General features: G+C 51.8%; 1 protein-coding gene across 1 annotated transcript in view; it reads left to right on the forward strand.

Moving 5' to 3' along the window:
- WDR90 (WD repeat domain 90) overlaps positions 1-19,830 on the forward strand; it is a gene marked incomplete at both ends in the record, with an annotated part of 30,156 nt that overhangs the window by 952 nt on the left and 9,374 nt on the right. Inside the window, 25 exons of the mRNA XM_083872516.1 lie at positions 319-489; positions 1,765-1,888; positions 2,196-2,263; positions 2,358-2,458; positions 3,528-3,755; positions 4,393-4,461; positions 5,348-5,458; positions 5,974-6,119; positions 6,353-6,410; positions 7,599-7,717; positions 8,096-8,257; positions 8,917-9,044; positions 10,635-10,751; positions 11,241-11,476; positions 11,845-11,984; positions 12,490-12,620; positions 14,251-14,381; positions 14,744-14,905; positions 15,182-15,310; positions 15,982-16,115; positions 16,198-16,235; positions 16,655-16,774; positions 17,173-17,352; positions 18,311-18,411; positions 19,301-19,403. Of these exons, the coding sequence (XP_083728642.1) occupies positions 319-489; positions 1,765-1,888; positions 2,196-2,263; positions 2,358-2,458; positions 3,528-3,755; positions 4,393-4,461; positions 5,348-5,458; positions 5,974-6,119; positions 6,353-6,410; positions 7,599-7,717; positions 8,096-8,257; positions 8,917-9,044; positions 10,635-10,751; positions 11,241-11,476; positions 11,845-11,984; positions 12,490-12,620; positions 14,251-14,381; positions 14,744-14,905; positions 15,182-15,310; positions 15,982-16,115; positions 16,198-16,235; positions 16,655-16,774; positions 17,173-17,352; positions 18,311-18,411; positions 19,301-19,403 (3,207 nt within the window). The remainder of the gene's footprint in view (positions 1-318; positions 490-1,764; positions 1,889-2,195; positions 2,264-2,357; positions 2,459-3,527; positions 3,756-4,392; positions 4,462-5,347; positions 5,459-5,973; positions 6,120-6,352; positions 6,411-7,598; positions 7,718-8,095; positions 8,258-8,916; positions 9,045-10,634; positions 10,752-11,240; positions 11,477-11,844; positions 11,985-12,489; positions 12,621-14,250; positions 14,382-14,743; positions 14,906-15,181; positions 15,311-15,981; positions 16,116-16,197; positions 16,236-16,654; positions 16,775-17,172; positions 17,353-18,310; positions 18,412-19,300; positions 19,404-19,830) is intronic.

Raw genomic sequence — 19,830 nt, forward strand, 5'->3', positions numbered from 1 at the left:
ACCCAAACCATTCCAGGGTTTTATGGTAACAGTGGTGAGCCTGAGCAGGAGCCCCTCTGCAGGCAGGTCAGAGCTGTAGCTCCTGCTTGGGCTGTCCCCTATCCCTGTTCTCCCAAACAGTGGGGTGCAGTGCCAGGACAGGCATGAGCTCATGGAGGTGGTGGGGTGCCTGTCTGTCCTTCCCCACCGCTGTGCCTACAAGACGTGTTTTCCCATCTCCCACTTGGCACAGTGAACCTTGCACCTCCTGTCCAGCAGGCTCCATGTCTGTAGCCTCTTTCCCACCATCCCTTTTCCCACCTGTCCTCTCCTCCCCAGGTGTCCCTGGAGCAGCCCCGGGTGATGTGCGCTGGACGTGCCTGGTGCTGGACCTGCCCTCCATCCTGGCCCTGTACCTGAGCCGCAGGTACAGCCACCTCAGGGGGGTCAAACTCTGCTCCAACCTGCTCGTGAAAACCCTCTGCACCAGCGACCTGCTCTTTGAGCCAGGTGAGGAGCCCAGAGCTCACGCTGGCCTCTGCTTTCTCCTGAGACTCCAGCCCAGCCTGGGGGGAGCCCATGGGGGTTCAAAGCTGAGTTTGCAGTCCTGGCAGAGTACTGGGCTGCTGGGGCTCTGTGATGTGAACAGAAAGAGCAAAATACTTGGTACAGTGTTAAGTTGTCACACAGGCAGGGACACCTTCCACTATTCCAGGCTGCTCCAGTCCCTGTCCAACCTGGCCTTGGACACTTCCAGGGATCCAGGAGCAGCCACAGCTTCTCTGGGCACCCTGTGCCAGGGCCTGCCCACCCTCCCAGGGAATAATTTCTTCCCAATATCCCATCTAATCCTGTCCTCTGGTATTTGAAGCCATTTCCCCTTGTCCTGTCTCTCCAGACCCTTGTCCAACCTCCTTCCTCACTTCTCTTGGAGCCCCTTTAGGCACTGGAAGGAAACCTGGAATGGAATACAGTCTCTCAAACTCTGGAGGAAAGTATCCTCTTATTTTCCAACTGTAAAAGTGAATGAAAAGAGCAAAGTTAAATATCTTTCTAAGGTTAGAAATCTTTTCAGGGGTAAAAATGAAAGGTGTCATCAAGCCTCACTTCTGCAAGGCTTGTGCTTTTATCTGCTGGAAGAGCCTGTGCTTTTTTTGTGTCAAAAAAAAAAAAATCTTCCAACCTGCTTTTTTTATCCACCTGCTCAGTGTGGCAGAGGTACTTTGGTCAAATCCTTTGTTTTCTGTCTTTCTTTTTTCGTGCTGGAATTCTGTCTGAACTGCCTGGCCTGCTGGGAAGCATCAGTGAAGAAGAAGTTATAGGGGCTGCTTTGAAATTCCTGAAACTTATTGTATCTTTCCTGAAACCATTCCTGTTTCACTTTCCTAAATTTAAAAAAACATGGAGGAAATAAGACAAGAAAATGGGCAATGAGCTTTAAGAGAAACAATGTGAAACTGCTGAATCAGTGAATAGAAATTATATTAATCTTGAGTCTGGGGGTTTATAACTGAAATCCAAGGGTTTATAACTGAAATCCAAGGGTTTATAACTGAAATCCAAGGGTTTATAACTGAAATCCAAGGGTTTATGCTCTGGGCTCTTCTTTGGAGGTTGGGAGTTACAGGAATACACCTGTGCAAGGTGGGTTTGTTGCAAACCTCAGGCTTGTGATCTTTGTTTCTCAGGTGGGAAGCGGTTTGTGCCCGTATCCCACAGGGAGTGTGGTTTCAGGCAGCCCCTGGGGCTGGAGAGCTGACTGTGTGTGTGTCCCTGTCCTGGCAGGTGTGACACTGGCCCAGGCCAGGCTGGGTGACCTGTCCTGCCGTGGGGTCGCTCCCATGCCCCGGGAACTGGCCTTCCCTGTGCCCAAGGGGAAGAAGTGGCACGACCTCTATGACTACATCAGGTATGGCTGTTCCCATCCCTGGGAAGGGCAGGATGGGCAGTGCCACTTAAGGAATGACAGATCCATCTGAGCCTGGGGCTGGGGTGGGTATTTTGGTCCCACCTCCAGCATTTAGGTGTTGTTAACAAAGACACCTTTAGCATCACCTGCCTTTGGTATCCCTGGATTTAGAGGGCCGTGAGGCAAAAGGGGAGGGATCTTACAGCAGACAGAGAAGAGGCCTCTGTGCCAGGCTGAGGTACCAAGATACTGCCAGGTGCCAATGCAATTTCCCAGTGACATGGTGCCTTCCTCTGGTTCTGCTCAGGTTCCCAAGTGAGGGGGCTAAGCTGCTGCACAACTCCATCCAGAAGAGCTTCCCAAGTCCTGTGGCAGGTGAGAATGCTGGGCACAGCAGCCAAGGCTGTGCCACCCCAGCTGGGTGCCCTGGGTTCCCAAAAGAGCTCGACCTGCTCCTTGTGTTGCCCAGGTGACCAAGCCCTGCAGGAGCCCAGCTGCCCAGTGGTGACACTCTCCAGAGCAGTCTGTGACCGCCTGTCCCTCGCCCAGCAGATGACCAGTCCCAAAGCTGTAAGTGCACTGTGGAGGAGGCTGCAGCTCCTTCCTTCCTGCTTCTCATAGAGCTTTTCCCTGCATCTGTCTTAATTTAAGATGTAGAAGCTGCTTGTTGTCGTTGGCAGCTGTTCCAGGCATGGTCTGGTGACCACATCCCTGGGGGTTCAGTGTGGTGCAGCACAGAGACAGGAGATGTGCCAAAGTACCTTGAAATCTCCAGACATCCATCTTCCCTGCCTCTGTGGAGGCAGCAGATCGCCGTGTGTTCAAATTATGGATAAGGAAGTGAGGTCTGGAGAGTGAGGAATGTGATCAGTGCCCTTAGGGAGCAGAGCAGGGCGTGGAGCTGGGGCAGGCATCTGCCCTCATCTTTGTTTCCCCTTCCCCACTGGGGGTGATGTGGGAGCTGGTGTCCAGACTGATTTACCAGCGTGGTGGTGGGTGCTGGGAGAGGGACTGGGGGGAGCCATCCTCCTGCTATGGAGGGGCAGAAACTGAGGAGCACAACCTCTCTTATTAGAGGGTGCCCAAAGGGTGGCCATGAGGATGGTGAAGGGTTTAGAGGGGAAGAGGTGCAGCACTCACTTGTTTGATCAGATGGAGAAAAGGACACTGAGGTCAGACCTTGTCTGGGGCTGCAGTTCCTCCCAAGGGGCAGCTCCCATCTCTGCTCTTTGTGACAGGGACAAGACCCAGGGAACAGCTGCAGCTGTGTTAGGAGAGGTTTTAATGGATGTTAGATAAAGGTTCTTCTCCCAGAGGGTGGCACTCGTCAGTCTCCCCAGGGCAGTGGTCCCAAACCTGCCAGAGCTCCAGGAGCATTTGGACAAGGCTCTGGTTTGCTGTCTGGAGGAGATGAACTGTGCACAGACAATAGTGGGAACATAAGGAGAGTGGCTGGTTAACAACCTGGCCAAGCCAGGTACCACAGGGCTGCTGTCCCTCCACATTTTCCCTCCTTGTCTGTGTTGCTGTGAAGAGCCCTCAGGACAGACATGGGTGTCTCCCTGTCTGTGCCACCCAGGCCAGGTGGGGGGCACTGGGAGGAGAAGTGAGCTCTGCCTGAGGCTTTCCTCATTCTCAGGTGCCACATCGATGTCCTGTGATCACAAAAAGCATCTCTGAGGTTCACCTGGCAGTCCCAGAGCCCCAGAGGGCTGTGCCTGCTGGAGAGCCCGTGCTGGAGGAGAAGCAGAGGCTGCACAGTGCAGGGGACATGAGGCAGCCACTGCCCCTCAGTGATGGTGGCATCCATGTCTATGCTTACCAGAGGGGAGGACAGACAACCCGAGCTGTCCCTGGCTCAGAGGAGGTGAGAGAAGCTCTGGAGGGTCACAAGGTGGCTTTGGGGTGTTTATTTCTAATGAAGGGAGACAGAGAGTGCAAGGTTCACACTGGAGTTTCAGTTAAACTTACGGAGTCCAAAAGATGCCTTTTCCCATGAACACCCTACTTGCCTTGACAGAGCCCCCCTGTGTTCAACTGTGCTGATCTTAAGCCCAGGTTTGCCCAGGTTTGCCCAGGTGTGCACAGGAAGGGCTCTGACCATTATGCCATGCCACAGGTGAGCCCCAGCCTGCAGGACAGCCCTGGGAGTGTCCAAGGCCAGGTTGGACAGGGCTTGGAGCAACCTGGGCTAGGGGAGTGGAAATGGATGGACTTTAAGGTCCCTTCCAACCCAAACCAGTGTGGGATTCTCACAGTGGCCCCAAGTCTCTGGGCACCACTGGGGCTGGGTAGGAGAGCTGCTTAACTCAGAGACCCCAGTTCCTCCAGCTTGGACTCTCTGCCAGGTTAAATGCTTTAAAGTTGTCCCCTCTGTCAGGAGAAACCCAAAGCTGCCTCTATGCATCAGAGAGAGAGCTGAGCACTGGGGCTGGGGTGCCCCATGGAGGGAAGACCCCAGCCTGGCTCTAAGCATGATGTTGCTCTCTGGTTTTCTTTTCCAGGGGCTTGTACCAGATCCCATCCTGAGGCTGAGGACAATCATTGGCTTTGGAGGCTGCAGCACCAAATGGGTCAGTTGGATGATCTGGGGAGTTGATGTGTCATTGTGTGGGATATGGATGTCTTGGGAGTGTGAAGTGCAGCTGAGTGTGGCACTGCTTGATGTGGAAAATGATCCCAAAGTGGGTGGGCCTGAGCATCCGTGACAACTGCTCTGCTGTTAGCATGGTGAATTAAAAATTATGGGGCCCGTTAGACAGAATCATAGGATGGAAAAGCCCTCTAAGGACATCAGTTACAACTGGTTTTGCCAGGATTCCCAGGCCCACCACTAACCCATGTCCTCAAGTGCCACATCCACATGTCTTTTAAATCCCTCCAGGGATGGTGACCCCACCAGTGCCCTGGACAGCTGTGCCTGACCACCCTTTCTGTGAAGAAGTTTTCCCAATATCCAACCTAAACCTCCTCTGGCAAAACTTGAGGCTGTTTCCTCTTGTCCTGTCCCTTCTTCCCTGGGAGCAGAGCCTGACCTTCACCTGGCTGCCCCCTCCTGTCAGGGAATCGTGGAGACCCAGAAGGTCCAGGCTGTGGCCCTCCAGCTTCATGAAATTTCACATCTTTTTAACACATTAAAACTGGTGCTGCTTTGTTAGAGGCTGGAAAGGAAGGGCTGTATTTTGGATTGTTTCTGTGGCACACTGGGCCTTGCTTGTGGTCTGTGTTAGGGTAAAGGAAGGGTTGGTTTGGTTCAGTCAGTTCAAGGCTCTGCCAGCAATGTTGTTTTGCTTGAATCTGCTGTTCAATAGTAGGGAAGGCACTTTAAAACCCATTCCATCCCCTGCCACTGCCACTAGCCCAGGTTGGCCTTGAACACCCCCAGGGCTGGGGAAGCACTCTGTGCCTGGGCTGGGGGGCAGTTCTGGAGCTGTGTCCCCCCTGTTCTCTGTGCTGCAGGCTCTGTGGACACAGGACAGCAGAGCTGTGGTGTACCCCTGCCACGCCGTCATTGTCGCCCTGCTCCTCGAGACCGGCGAGCAGAGATTCTTCCTTGGCCACACAGAAAAGGTGAGTGTAGCCCTGATGGAACCCTGTCCTTGCACCCTGGGGCCAGCTCTCATGGGCTCCTCTCTCACAGTGCTTCTGGTGCCTTGAGAGGTTACCTAGAACAGAGTTTAGACAGTGTTAAAGAGTAAAGTAGGTTTATTTATTTAAAAGGCCTTTAAAGGATACACCTTGGGCAGTACAAGAGCCCAGTCAAAGCTACACCCAAGATGGACAATGGGTCACGAGTTTTCACACTTTTATAAGTTTTGGTGTGTTTGCATATTTGGGTTAATTGTCCAATTACAGCTTCAGGTTATGAAGTCCCATCTTCCCAGTTTGCTCTCCTCAATTCACTGTTATTTATACTTTTTGGGCCTGAAGCCGCAATGATATCCTTGTTTCTTGGGCTGGAAAAGGATTGTTTTGTCTAACTAAACTGTGAGGAGAACTTTCTAGCACTTTATATGAAGTTCAGTTACATCCCAATGCAGTATAAAATGTGGAAAACGTGCAAGCTCAAACCTGACCTCCCCCAGGTGTCGGTGCTGGCGTTCAGCAGGAGCAGCACCTTGCTGGCCTCAGCCCAGGCCGGGCCCCGCAGCGTGGGGCGTCTCTGGGACTTCCCCACAGGAACCTGCCTCTGCCTCTTCAAGACCTACCTGCAGTCCCTCGTGTCCCTCAGGTGGGTGTCAGGGCCTGCAGGTGTGTGTTCAGCAGTGCAGCACAGCAGCTTTTCCCTGTTATTCCTGTGTGATAAACCAGGGATGAATTACAGCTGCCTGTGCTTGCCACCGAACCTGCAGCTTATCCCTCAGGTCTTGCTGTCTCCCCATCCACACAACTTGTCCCCTTTTTTGCCCTGTGGGGATAACTCCAGGGTACAAGGAGGTGTTTTTCACCAGGTCTCTCTTGCAGCTTTTCCCACAGCGGAGCTGTTCTGTGTGGTGTCGGGAAGGACGTGCACAGCAAAACGGTGAGAGCTGGGGCTGGGGCTGGGAGGTTTCCCTGACAGAGCTGTTCTCCAGGATTCTATAGTTATTTTCCAGGCAAACCTCTGCTCTCAGCTTTCCTAGACATGTTCTTGGGGGACATCCCTTTCTCCTTAGCTTCCTGGAGAACACTTTGCCTGCTGCTTGTGGGTGTTCCTCAGCTGCAAGAGAACAAATCCTTTTGGAAGCAGCTGGAGAGACCTGCTGTGGTTGTGCTTTGGGGCTGTTCTATCTCTGGAGTGGTCCCAGCTAGGACCCAGGCAGGGTGATGGGATTATATCTTTATTTTAACAGCATTTAGGGCAAGATGTGTGAGGTGAAATCTTCCAGCTCCAGGCATCACTGTGGGAAGGGATGCTGGGCACTGGAGCTGCCACCCACCTTTGTAGCTGGGGATGACGCAGATCCCACACGTAGCAGTCAAAAATAAACTTGTTCTGTGGGAATGGGGGTTTTGTTTTGTCAGTGGAACTGTTTTATCATCCACTGCGTTCATCCTTTAGTGACGACCATCAGCAATTAGCTGTGCCGTCACTAAGTGAAGGGAAAACCACAGTGCTCCCTGTTTTTCCCAGCATGTGGCACTGTTCTGTGATCCATGTGGGAGCTGGGGAGGTGGGATCAGTGGGGTGAAAGCAGGCTGGGAGAATGGGGGGTGCTGGGGGAGTATCTCTCCCAGGGTGATACCTCAGCCCATCCCAGCCTCTAAGGTGATGCCTGGTTTAGTTTTAACACTGTGCTGGAATGCAGAGCATCCTCCTGAATTTCTGCAGGCATTTTTCCCTTTGCTTTAGGCAGAGGGTTTGACTTGCCCTTGGTGATGGGCAATGAGGGCACACAGACCTGCCTCCCTCTCCCTCAGCCCTGGGACAGTTCCTCTATCCCAGCAGGCAGAATTCCCACTGCTCTGTGGATTTGCTTTCCAAGTCAGCCCTGTTGCCAGCAGCCCTGGGATTTAGAACCTCTAATTATGGATTTCAGTCAAGGATATTGCCACAAAGCTTTGCAAAGCTGTTGGACTGTCCTAAACCCTCTGTGCAATGGGTTTAATTTCCCTGCTCCAGCTCTGTTATCAATACTTCATGTGCTCAGCTCTGGAGCAGCTGCTGGATGAAAAGCTTTTCTGCTGCCAAGGTTTTGAGCAGCTCTCCCATCGTATTTTCTTGTTTCAGATGGTGGTGGTGTGGAACACTGCTCAGGTGACCCGTGGTGGAGGTGTGACTGTGCTGGCCAAAGCACACACAGATGTGGACATCCAGGCCATGAAGATTGCTTTCTTTGACGATACCAGGTAGTGGGAAGGGAAAAGAAATTGAAAGTATTGATTCTTAGATATTGGGAAGGAATTGTTCCCTGGCACAGGGTGCCCAGAAAAGCTGTGGCTGTCCCATATCTGGGACAGGTTGGATGGGGCTTGGAACAATCTGGGATAGTGGAAGGTGTCACTGCCCATGGCAAGGAGTGGAACAAAATGAGCTTTAAGGTTCCTTTGCCCCAAACCACTTTCATCCATTAACTCTGGCACAGCTGGGAGGGAATTGTGCTGCTGCAGCCATCTCATTACCATTCCTATTCTCAGTCCTTGCTGTCACTGCCCTTGGGACACTGCCCTTCCCTCAGGGGACAGGAGAGCCCTGCCCTGGTGCTCAGGCTGTGTCTCCTGGGACAGGCTGGTGTCGTGTGGCCGGGACAACATCCGGCTGTGGCGCGTGCGGAGCGGAGCCCTGCGCTCGTGTCCCGTGGACCTGGGCGAGTACCACTCTCTGGACTTCACTGACCTGGCCTTCGAGGAGGGGCCTGGGCCCGAGCAGGAGCCAGAGAACCGTGCACTGTAAGTGACAGGGATTGTCACTGTCACCTGTCCTGGGCAGCCCAGCAGGAGGGAGCTCTGCAGCTTTCCCTGCTGAGCATTCACCTTCTGCTTTGATGTTTTGCTGGGGTTCTCCCTCAAAATCCAGCTGCCTCCTGGAGCTGGGACAGGCTCTCCCCACTCAGCCCCTGTGGGGTGTGACTGATCACAGAACAGCCTCTTTCCTCTTGCCATGCTGCTCTTCTGCCATATTTAGTGACTCTCTCCCCACCTGAAGCTCTCTGTTGGATTCCTGGGTCAGCAGGAGGAGCCTGGTGCACATCCTCTTGCATACAGACACACACTTTGTTGTTTTATTTTAATCATCAAAGCCAGACCTTTGTTGTCCCACAAAGGCAGAGCTGTCAGCTCAGCCAGCCTGTGGCAGAGGGAGGCTCCTTTCTGGAGTTTATGGCAAGCTTTTAGCTCTTTTGCTAATTTCTATTCCAAAGAATCATGAAACCAAATAGGAAGCTCTGACTTCTTTGGAGTTGTGTGGAACACTCGGACACCTTGTTGACCTCTTTTATTACTTGTAAGCCAGAATTGCTTTACACAAACCAGTTGAACCGAGGTAAACCAAGGTGGGGTTTTTTTTACTAAAAGCAAGTCTCTCCTGTTTGTTTTTTTTTTTTTTACAGCTTTGTGTGCAGCAGGAGTGGCCACGTGCTGGAGGTGGACTACAAGAATGTCTGCGTGCGGAGTGCACGGCGCCTGCTGCCTGCACAGCCCCAGGAGGATGGGCAGGAACAGGCAGGGGACAGCTCAGGTGGGAAAGCAGGCAGGGAACAGCTCAGGTGGGAGCAGGAGCAGGCAGGGAGAAGCTCAAGGGGGAGCAGGAGCAGGCAGGGAGCAGCTCAGGTGGGAGCAGGAGCAGGCAGGGAACAGCTCAGGTGGGAGCAGGAGCAGGCAGGGAACAGCTCAGGTGGGAGCAGGAACAGGCAGGGAACAGCTCAGGTGGGAGCAGGAACAGGCAGGGAACAGCTCAGGTGGGAACAGGCAGGGAGCAGCTCAGGTGGGAGCAGGAGCAGCTCAGGTGGGAGCAGGAGCAGCTCAGGTGGGAGCAGGAACAGGCAGGGAACAGCTCAAGGGGGAGCAGGAACAGGCAGGGAACAGCTCAGGTGGGAGCAGGAACAGGCAGGGAACAGCTCAAGGGAGAGAAGAAGCAGGCAGGGAGAGGGAAAAAACAACCATCTCCACCCCATCGGGGTCAGAAGTCTGCTCAAACCAACCACTTCTTTACCTACTGCTGAAGGATTATTTTGGGGTTGATTAGATCATTGCTATTTGCCTCTTATGGACTGCAAATCATCTTCCTTAGTACAGCAAAGTATCATTTCTTAAGAAAGATTTTAGCATTTTAAATGCTGATTGCACTTTCAGAGAAACACTACTTTTAGAAACATGAAACAAGGTCTTCATTTGCTGATGGGAGGCTTAATGGAGAGATGGAAAAAGAACTAAGATTAACAAAAAAGATGAATTTGGGGATTTTTTTCATTATTCAGCTGGTGCAGAGCGTTGGGGGAATCTTTGTTGCTCTACATTAAGTAGACCAACTTTCAGCTCTTCCATTAACTTGAACAGCGGGAAGAATTCACTTTCAAGTTTGATTGCTCTGATATCTTAAAACTTAGTGCATAGTTTGCTTTGGCAAATTGAGCTAATTAATCTATAATGTGGCCTTTGAGAGGTGAGTAACTGCAGCTCTCACTTCATGGGCAATAAATGGCCCAAGAGGAGATGAAACAAAGTCCTTGGTGCCTCCTGGTCTCAGTGCTGGCTCTGACTTATGGCCTTTATACCTGATTTTAGGTTGGATATTGGGGAAGATTTCTTGACTGGAAGTGTGATAGGGCATTGGAACAAGCTGCTCATTCTATCCCTGGAAATGTTAAAAAAATCCTGTGATTTTTGTCCCTGGGCACTTGGGGACATGGGTTGGTGGTAGGTAATGATTGGATTCAGTGAAGTTTTCCAACTTTAATGATTCTATGAATGAAAAGCTCCCTGCTTGTGGATCTGTATCTCACTTCTGCAGAGAGGCTTTGGGGCATGGCAGTGAAAGGGTTTGTACCTCAGGCAGTTAATCTGGGATATATTTTGCTATAGGATCCTGTTTGAGGCAAAAATATGTCAGGAGTGGGAATTTTCTGTGCCCAGCAAGAGTTTTGCAATGGTAAAGAGGAATTTGGAGCCTTGAGAAGGGCTGGCTGAGACCCTTCAGCCTGTTACTGTGGGATTCCTGCATCCTCCTCAGGCTCCAGCTGGGTGTGGATGGACTGTCAGGCTCAGCTCTTGGATGGGCCCCCCTTCTTGTTTCACCTGTATAAGAAGGTGTTGTTTTTTGCCTTTCCAGGCCCTGGGATTGCTATAAACAGCATCAGCATGTCCTTGACCTTCTGTGCCACAGGATCAGAGGATGGCTACGTGAGGCTGTGGCCACTGGACTTCTCAGCTGCTGTCCTAGAGGCAGGTGAGTAGATGGGAGTGATGCTTCCAGAGCTCCACTGCCACAGCTCCCACAGCAATCCTCATCAGTGAGAGCTGTGTTATGTGTGCTGCCTCCAGGGCTGACTGCCTTGGGAGTCTTCAGTGGCAATTATTCGTGTTTATTCTTGTAACTCATATGAGAAAAGGCGGGATCTCTTGAGAGAGAACAGATTTTCCATCTTAATTTCTGTGCCCTTCTAGCCACGGCTCATCTGTCCGTGAAAAAATAGGGGAGAAGTCAAGCAGTTCTTGATTGTTTTGGTAGTTTTTGATACAGTCACTATTACAGCAGAGCCCAGGGACATTAGGAAGGGCAGAGACTAATCTTTCTAAACTCACACCTGCAAGGGTTCAGTCTCCAGGTCGTGGGCTGCTCATTCCTGTGGGCATTGCTTTCCTAAATGTGTGTCTGTAGCTGTGTTCCATCTGCCCCTTTCCCAGAGGATTTGTTGACTCCTGTGTCTTTCCCCAGAGCATGAGGCTTCAGTGAGTTGTGTCTGCATCAGCCCAGACAGCCACAAAGTCCTGTCCACAACAACTACTGGGAATCTGGGCTACCTGGACATCCAGGCCCGGGACTACAACACGCTGATGCGCTCTCACAAGGAATCTGTGCTGGGATTCTCTGTGGAGGGGAAGTTGGAGCAGATAGCAACAGTGTCCCAGGACAACACCATCCGAGTGTGGGACCTGGCCTCCAGGCAGCAGGTGGGTGAGACTAGAGGCTCATGTTTATTAAGAGTCTCCCTGTTGTCTGTTCAAAGCCTCACAGTTTAGGAGCCCTCCCTGAATTGTGAGGGATCCTGTGGGCAAGAGACCCTTTGGAAGTGCAGAGTTCTGAGGTATTGTTAGACAAAACTATTTCCTTTCCCTCCATCTTTTGAAGATTGTTTTTTAGCACAAACCATAACACCCAAGGGCTTTATCTAAATGCCCAAAGACCCAGGACTTCACTGGGCTTTGGATCCATCCAGGCAGGAGCAGGGACGTGCTCATGGTGGAGATGTGAGGCTGACCAGTTGTTGGGTCCAGCTGCAGCTCCAGTCCTCTCCAGCTGTATTGTCTCTTCCCTGCAGCTGTATGACTTTTCAGCTGCAGAGGAAGCTCCAAGTACTGTGGCCTTCCACCCTTTCTGGAGCATGCTGGCCTGTGGCTTCGACAGCGGCGTGGTGCGCATCTTCAGCCTGGCTGCCTCTGACCTCCTGCTGGAGCACAAGTGAGTGAAATGGGAGCTACATGGGCTCTAGCTGGGTGTCCTGGTGATGAGACAGAGCCACAGTGACAATCATGGAGCTCCACAAGCCTCAGGTCCCAGCTGAGGGGCAGATCCTGCTGTGCTGAGGCTCTGGGTGGTGAAAGCCCAAGCTGTGAAAGCCATCAGGGTTTTATTTGTGACTTCCCAGTGGACAGCAGTAGGAAAGAACTTATCCAAGAGAGCAGCTGGACAGGGAGCTCTTGTGAGCCTCAGTGAGGGATTGGGAGGATACTCCAAAGGGAGGGGGAGCAGGTTCCACTCAGGCTGGAGCACTGCACTTGCTGCTCAGTTTTCCAGCAAGTTGTAGTGTTGGTTGTCCTGGGCTGCTACAATGGGATCCTGCTCTGTTCCTGCTTAATTTATTCTCTTGGATTCTTCACCATGTTACACTCAACCTCACCACTGTTCCCTCTGTCTGTGATTCCTTTTTCTCTTCCCTTTTCCCACGTTTTCTGCTCTCTTTCAGGCAGCACCGCACTGCGATCACCGGGCTGACCTTCTCTCCAGATGGCAGTTTGATGTTCAGCTGCTGCTTGCAGGGAACTCTGGCTCTGTACAGATTTGTGGCACAGAAAACACAGGTTCTGAGAGTCCTGGGTAAGACTCCGGGGTTGGGATTGCCTTTCTTCTTTTATTGTATTAGCACAGACATCCTGACACCAGAGCCAACCCAAACTCAGCCTGCTTGGAGTGATATTTCCCAATGAACCTTCTGGGCTTTGTTATTTCCCCCTGCACTGGGCATTGCTGAGGCACCTCCAGTCCTGGGGTCAGTTCTGGGCTCCTCACAACATGGACAATGAGGGGCTGGAGCGTGTCCAGAGAAGGGAACAGAGCTGGGGAAGGGGCTGGAGCACCAGGAGCAGCTGAGGGAGCTGGAAAGGGGCTCAGCCTGGAGAAAAGGAGGCTCAGGGGGGACCTTGTGGCTCTGCACAACTCCCTGACAGGAGGGGACAGCCAGGGGGGGTCGGGCTCTGCTCCCAGGGAACAGGGACAGGACAAGGGGAAATGGCCTCAAGCTGTGCCAGGGGAGGTTTAGATTTAATCATGAGAAAATTTCCTCATGGACAGGGGTGGTCAGGCACTGTCACACCTGCCCAGGGCAGTGGTGAGGTCACCATCCCTGGGGGGGATTTAAAACACATGTGGGTGTGGCACCTGGGGACACCTTTTAGTGGAGTTGATGATCTCAGAGAGCTTTCCCAACCTTAATGATTCTGTGATTTCTGTTTTTACCTTCTGTGTGAACAGACCCCAGTGACTGCCAGCACTTCCCTACCTGTCCTGCTTCAAACCCTCTCATCCTGCTGGTGTGATGATTTCATTAATGTGCTGGGCTCACAGAGATTTTATTCATGCCCAGTCCTTTACTCTTTCCATTCTGTGCATGTACAATTTAATTTGTTTGAAGTGAATTGTTGCCCTAATCCTGCCTGCAGCAGAGCAGGGCAGGGGCAAGGCAGTTTGCAAAAATCAGTGTCATATTTAATGTACACTTTAGAAATGAGTTGTGACAGCACAAGCTTGGGCAGGGAAAGGGAACTCTGATTTTTATATTGCACATTGTACATTTTTATATTGCAATATTGCACAAAGAGGAGGAACCTGCCCCAGGAAGTGTGCAGGAGAAGGAACAGGGGTTGGAGGAATCAGAGAATTCACCCAGGTGTGGTGTCAGTGCTGCAGTTGGATCTTCACATGGTGACTCTGCTCTGAAAATGTGTTTGCTGCCTGGTCACGTTCCAGGGACAGAACAGTGGAATTATGGTCATGGAATGAGTACAGAGAATTGCTGTAATTTCTGTGATTTCCAGACCTTTGGGTCTCTCTACCCTCTGGACTGACATCAGTGTGGTGGTGTTCAGCACTGACTTCATTCTGCCCTGGGTTCAGACACCCAGGCTGAGACCTCACAGAGCTCCTCATCACAGCCTCTTGTAATGCTAAAAAAAATAAGCCCTAAAACCAATTTTATTCCTTTGACTTTGTTCTGCTCTCCTTGAAAACACTGCATGTTCACTCAGGCAACAAGCTGTGCATCTCAACCTTGTTTTTGAGGTGGTTCACTGCACATTCTGGGTGTGTTAGTAAAATTTGTAGCATCTCCTCCAGTACAGGTTGCTTTTTTTTTTTTTTTTTTCTCAGGCTGCAGGAGAAGCTGCAGCTGCTGCTCAGCAGCACCAGCAGAGTGAGCTTTGCTCCTCCTCACTGTTTTGCTGTCCCCCAGGCAATGTGGTGGCCCGGGATGCTGGGAGTGGAGTGGACACTCTGGTGGTCAGCGGGGACAGTCGCCTACTGGCCTTCGTGGGGCCCTCCAAGTATGTCGTGACAGTGATGGAAGCCTGCTCACTGGATGAGGTACCCAGCAGACTCCCCTGGCTCCCCTGAAAACTCCATAGGCACCATCCAGGGAGGTGGATCAGGGCGTGGGGCTGACACTGAGCTCCCTGTTTTGCCTTCTGTGAGACAGAAATAATTCAAAGTCTCTTTTTGTCTTTCTTTTCCTTCATTCTCATTTACAAAAATAATTTGGAGAGGTGCTGTGGAGACTGTCAGCTCTCACTTCTCTCTTGACCTGCTCTCCTGGGCATTTCTTGGACCTGCAGCCCCTCATTAACTGGGAAGAGAAGGGTCCAGGGGACTCCACAGTCTCATGTTTGGAGTGTGGGAGCAATCCTGAGGCTCCTGCAGTGTTTGTTCAGTGGCTCTTTGTTCCACAGCTGCTGAGGGTGGACATCAGCATCCTGGACCTGCACAGCACCATCTTGGACTCTGCAGTGAATGTCTGCTTTGGTCCTGTGCCTCAGGGCGAGCTCCTGGTATCGACTTCTTCCAATAAAATCCTTGTGCTTGATGCAAAAACCGGGCGACTGGTGCGAGAGGTAGGACACTGAAATTCATCCACGAGGTCTCCCGTGGGGGCTGGGCACTTCATGTCTCTGTGGGAGGTTAAATGAGAGAAAAACTCCTCCTGGAGCTCACAGGCTTCAAAGAAACACAAGTGGGAAGCCTGCAGCTGTCCCAGTGTGCTCGTGCTCAGGGTGAGCCTGAGTTTGTCCTTGTTTTCCATGCTGTCACACTGCAGTTCTCTTGCTGAAGTGTAAACAAGGATATGAACCAGCTCAGCTAAGGCTGCTGGTGCCATTTCTTGTCCTCAGGTGTCCCCTGTGCACAAGCTGACCTGTTCTTCCCTGGCACTGAGCAAGGATGGCCAGTACCTGCTCACTGCTGGTGACAAGGTCATCAAAGTCTGGGACTATAGGATGCGCTTCAACATCAACTTCCAGGTACTGCCCACACAGGGAGGGAAGAGGATGATGTTGCATTGCTGAATCTCCAGAGAAGAGAGCAGTAAATGGGCTCTGTATGACTTGGCCCAATGTCCCCAATCCCAGTTTGCCCAGTAGAGAAATGCAGCCCCAATCCCACACTGTAACAATGCCCAGCAGAGAAATGCAGCCCCAATCCCACATTGTAACAATGCCCAGCAGAGAAATGCAGCCCCAATCCCACACTGTAACAATGCCCAGCAGAGAAATGCAGCCCCAATCCCACACTGTAACAATGCCCAGTAGAGAAATGCAGCCCAAATCCCACACTATAATAATGCCCAGCAGTGGGCACAGGCTGAGGCTGCCACAGAACCCCAATGAGACCCTCTGCAAAGGACAGAGGTAGGTGATAGCTCTGTGTTAGGGGCAGGGGCACATGGAGGGGAAAATGGTTCTTATCTTCAGAGGAGAATAAGACTTTGGACTCTTCAGATTTTGCCTCCTTCCCTGGGTGAGTGTCTTGGAGGTCGATCAGCTCATGGGTGTGAGAACTGTAGGTGTGACAGATCCTCTCCTGGACCTTCTGCTGAGGCCTGTAGACCCTGGCTGTGCAGGACAGGGAGTGGGGTGACCCCATCCTGATGGAACAGGTGGTGAGGGGGGATTCAAGGCAGGCTCTCCCCCAGGTGTTCATTGGCCACTCGGAGCCCGTGCGCCAGGTCGCCTTCACCCCAGACCAAGAGCACGTCATCAGCGTTGGGGATGCCATCTTCCTCTGGGATTTCCTAGCTCCACCTCCACTCAGGTCATCCCCAGCCAGGTAATGGTGCTGGGCAGTGCCTTCCCTGTGTCCCTTTTCCCTGCCCCATCCCTGTGTGACTCCAGTCTCCTCACCTTCCCAGGGCTCATTCCTCTGTGTCCACTCTGCCGCTGAGGTCGGGTGAGTTTGCCTCTTCCCATGAGTTGTGCTGGCAGCTTTTCCAGAGGGTGGGGATTTGGGGGGATGGTTCCTTGCCTAAGGGAGTCGTGGAGTGAGGGGAAAGCCAGCTAATTAGCTTTGAAGGACAGTCTCAAATTAATTGGCACTTCTCAGTCTGCCTAGATGGGGATGTTTCTGAACAGAGCCACTCTGGGCTTCCTGGTAGATTTTCAACTTTGGTGTTCTGTCTTTCTCTGCCTCCATCTCCTCCATCTTCTTTCTCCATCATTATCCCTCTCTCTCTCTGTCCCTCTCTTTCTTAAAACACAGAGAAGTGGCTTCCATGGAAGCTGGAAGACTGAGCTTGGAGGTGTCACCATGCAGAAGGATGAGAGGAGCATGGGGTGAAGGAAGTGACACCAAGCCTTTTCCTTTCCCAGACAGCAGCTCTGAGAAGCCCAAGGATGTCTCTGAGACCCCTCGGCAGACAGTGCCTCTTCCCCTGCTCTCCTCCCCACCGTGTTTGGATATCAGCTCTGTCCACCCAGCAGGATTTCAAAGTAAGAGGAACTGCTTGCAGGAAAAGGGAAAATTAACCTCGTTTTGGGAAAAATTTGCCTAGTTCAGCAGCATCCTTGGAGCCATCCCTACCTGTGATCCCTTCTGGCAGACCAGTCTGCAATTCCTTCCCCTAAGGAAAGGAAAGCCTGGAGGTGCTGGGGTTCAGCACCCCTTTATCCTCTGCTCTCCCCCACATACTGAGCTGCTGGCACAGCTTCTCTGACTGTGCTAAACACCTTGTAGGTCATTCCTGATAGGAATTGTCTCTCCACCCTAAAAGCTAAACTGTCCCACAGAGCAGAGAAGTGACACTGCCAGAAGCCAAGGGGTCAGGGACACATGAAGTGGTCCTGAAGGACATGGATGGCTCCATCTTCCCACTGATTTTTCTCCCCAGGTGTTTTCTCAGAGTCGGACAGGGAGGAGGAAGCAGATCAGCCAGATGGCAGCAGGAAGGCGGCAAACGAGCACAAAGATTCCTCAGTCCTTGTGGTGGAATCAGATGGGAATGAGGAGCCTGTTGTGAGGCCCAAAGTGAGGCAGGAGAGCCCGATGTCTCCTGAAAAAACAGCAAACGGTAAATCAGGGGTAAATCTGTACAAATTGCCAGTTTGTACAGAGCTGTAGGCCTGCATGGCAGCTAGGTCTACCCTCCAAACCAAAAAAAGATTATTATTATGGGGCAGAGAGAGCCAGACACATGCTCTGAGCTGTGAGGTGAAAGGCTACAACATGTTCCTTAGGAGTTTTCCCTTGGGCACGACCTTCCAAGGGAAGTCAATATTGAGGGAAGCTCACATTGATCCCTAAAACTGCTCGTTTTTCTGGCTGTTTCCCTGCTGCTGCCTCTGGGCACACCAGGAGCCTGGAGCCAGTATCAGCTCTGAGTGGCATGTCCCATTAAATCCAGCTGCAATTAAAGCTCCCAATGGCTCTATTAATAGCTGCAGAGCCTGGGAGCTGCAGCGGTGTGTGGCGACCTGCCAGGAGCAAACAGCTGCCAGCACTCAGCCCTGGCAGGACTTGTTGGAAAGCCTCAGGATAAAATTGCCCCCAATGTTCCTATTACAGTCCTGCAGCTGTGGGGCTCACAGGGATGCCCAGAGCAAAGAGGTGTGGGTGTCTTTAGGGTGTTTGCAGTGTGGTGTGGCTGAGTGGGAAAGGAGCTGACCCAGGGAATGGATGGGGTTGTGTCAGGGAGGGTCAAGCTGGACATCAGGAAAAGGTTCTTCCCCCAGAGGATACTGAGCACTGACCAGACTCCCCAGGGAATGGGCACAGCTGCCAGAGCTCCAGGAAGGTTTGGATGATGCTCTGATGCACAGGGTGGGATTGTTGGGGTCTGTGCAGGGCCAGAAGTTGGACTCATGATCCTTGTGGCTCCTGTCCCACCTGTGACACTGCAGTTTGATTTTGCCTCATGTGTTCACACATGCACAACACCTAAATATAAGCAAGGCACAGGCTGGGTGCTGCTCCCAAACCTTTCCCAGGAGCAGCATCCCCTAGGTACCATTTTCTCCTTTGTGTGGCAGAACCCAGGAAGGGGATCAGAACTCCCAAATCCCAGTGTTCCATCCGCCCGGATTCCTACCGGCATTTCACTGCTCGCTTCAAGGCATCAGTGCTCCCCCAGGTGAGAGCTCTGCTGCTTACCAGGTGGAGAACAGGCATTTTGGGGCTGGGGTAGGTGGATTTTTCAGATTGTTTCCATTTTGTTCTCTGCTGGAAAGCAATTTGGGAAATATACCCCCTAGGCTGATGTTCAGTGAGAAATCCTAATGTTAATTCCCTGTTCTCCTCTACATGTAACTCTTCCCAGAGTAGTAAAAAGTGAGTTGTGCTCAACTCTTTTTTTGTATTGCCCAAATCTGCACACATTTTTATTCAAAAGGAGTGGAAATGGCATGTGCTATTGAGAGTGAAAGACGAGTGAGCAATGGAGTGATTCATTGTGCTCCCATATTTGCGAGCAGCTGCATTGGCAGAGCAGGCTGGGGAAGGCAAATCCATGGAGTGTAGTGAGGAGAGACACGGCACAGCTCCTGCTCTGTTAACAAACACAGCAGGGATAAAACAGAAACCTAACTCAGCCCTTCCCCTAAGCTCTGCTGCTAGTGCTGGGAGAACAGCTACATCCAGCTTTCACCCCCAATCCTCTTCCCTGTCCCTCCACCTGGCAGCATTTTTCTCCCAGTTCTCTTCCTATTGAAATATCTGCATCCCAAGTCAGCCAAACCCATGGAACTCTTTCCCAGTGGGATTAGCAGCTGCTCCTTGCCTGGGAATTTACTGCCAGCCTCTTTGTGCCCCATCTGTGCCTGGCTGTGCTGGGGCAGTGTCTCTTTTGTTATGGAATATTATTTGTCTCTTCCCATATGGAATTGTGTGAGTTCTGGCATGGATCTGTGTGGGATGTGTGTTTGAGGACACTCACTTTTTCCTGTGTGGGTGTTGATGCACCTGACCAGACCATTCTTCCAGAGATTATTTTAAGCCAGTGTCTGTTTTTTTTTTTCTTGCAGAATTTCTTGTCTCCTCCAGCGGGCAGTGAGGTGCTGAAGCTGAAAGCAGTGATCGGCTACAATGGGAATGGCAGAGGAAACATGGTGTGGAACCCGGATACAGGTACACTGGGAATGCTCTGGAGTGGTGGGATGTGTTGTCAGAGAAGCTGTGGCTGCCCCTGGATCCCTGGAAGTGTCCAAGGCCAGGTTGGACAGGACTTGGAGCAGCCTGGGTTAATGGAAGGTGTCCTTGCCCATGGCAGGGGGTAAAATAAGATGAGCTTTAAGGTCCTTTCCAACCCAACCTACGTATGATTCCATTCTGTGACTCTAGGGGTGTGTACTGAGTGAAGTTATAATCTTCTGGCAGTTGGATTGGGATCTTTGCTTGAACACAGGGGTTCTCTGTGTTGGTAAAATCCAGTAGCTCTTTGCTGTTGGCAAGCTTTAGTTGGTGGGGCAGACTCAGGCTCCAGCTGTTGAGTGGACAGAGCAGGAGGGAAGCTCACAAAGCCCATCCTGCCTCCTTTCTCCAGCTGGAACGATGC

The sequence above is a fragment of the Zosterops lateralis genome (genome assembly GCF_965231275.1).
Source record: "Zosterops lateralis genome assembly, chromosome: 15".
NCBI lineage: Eukaryota > Metazoa > Chordata > Aves > Passeriformes > Zosteropidae > Zosterops > Zosterops lateralis.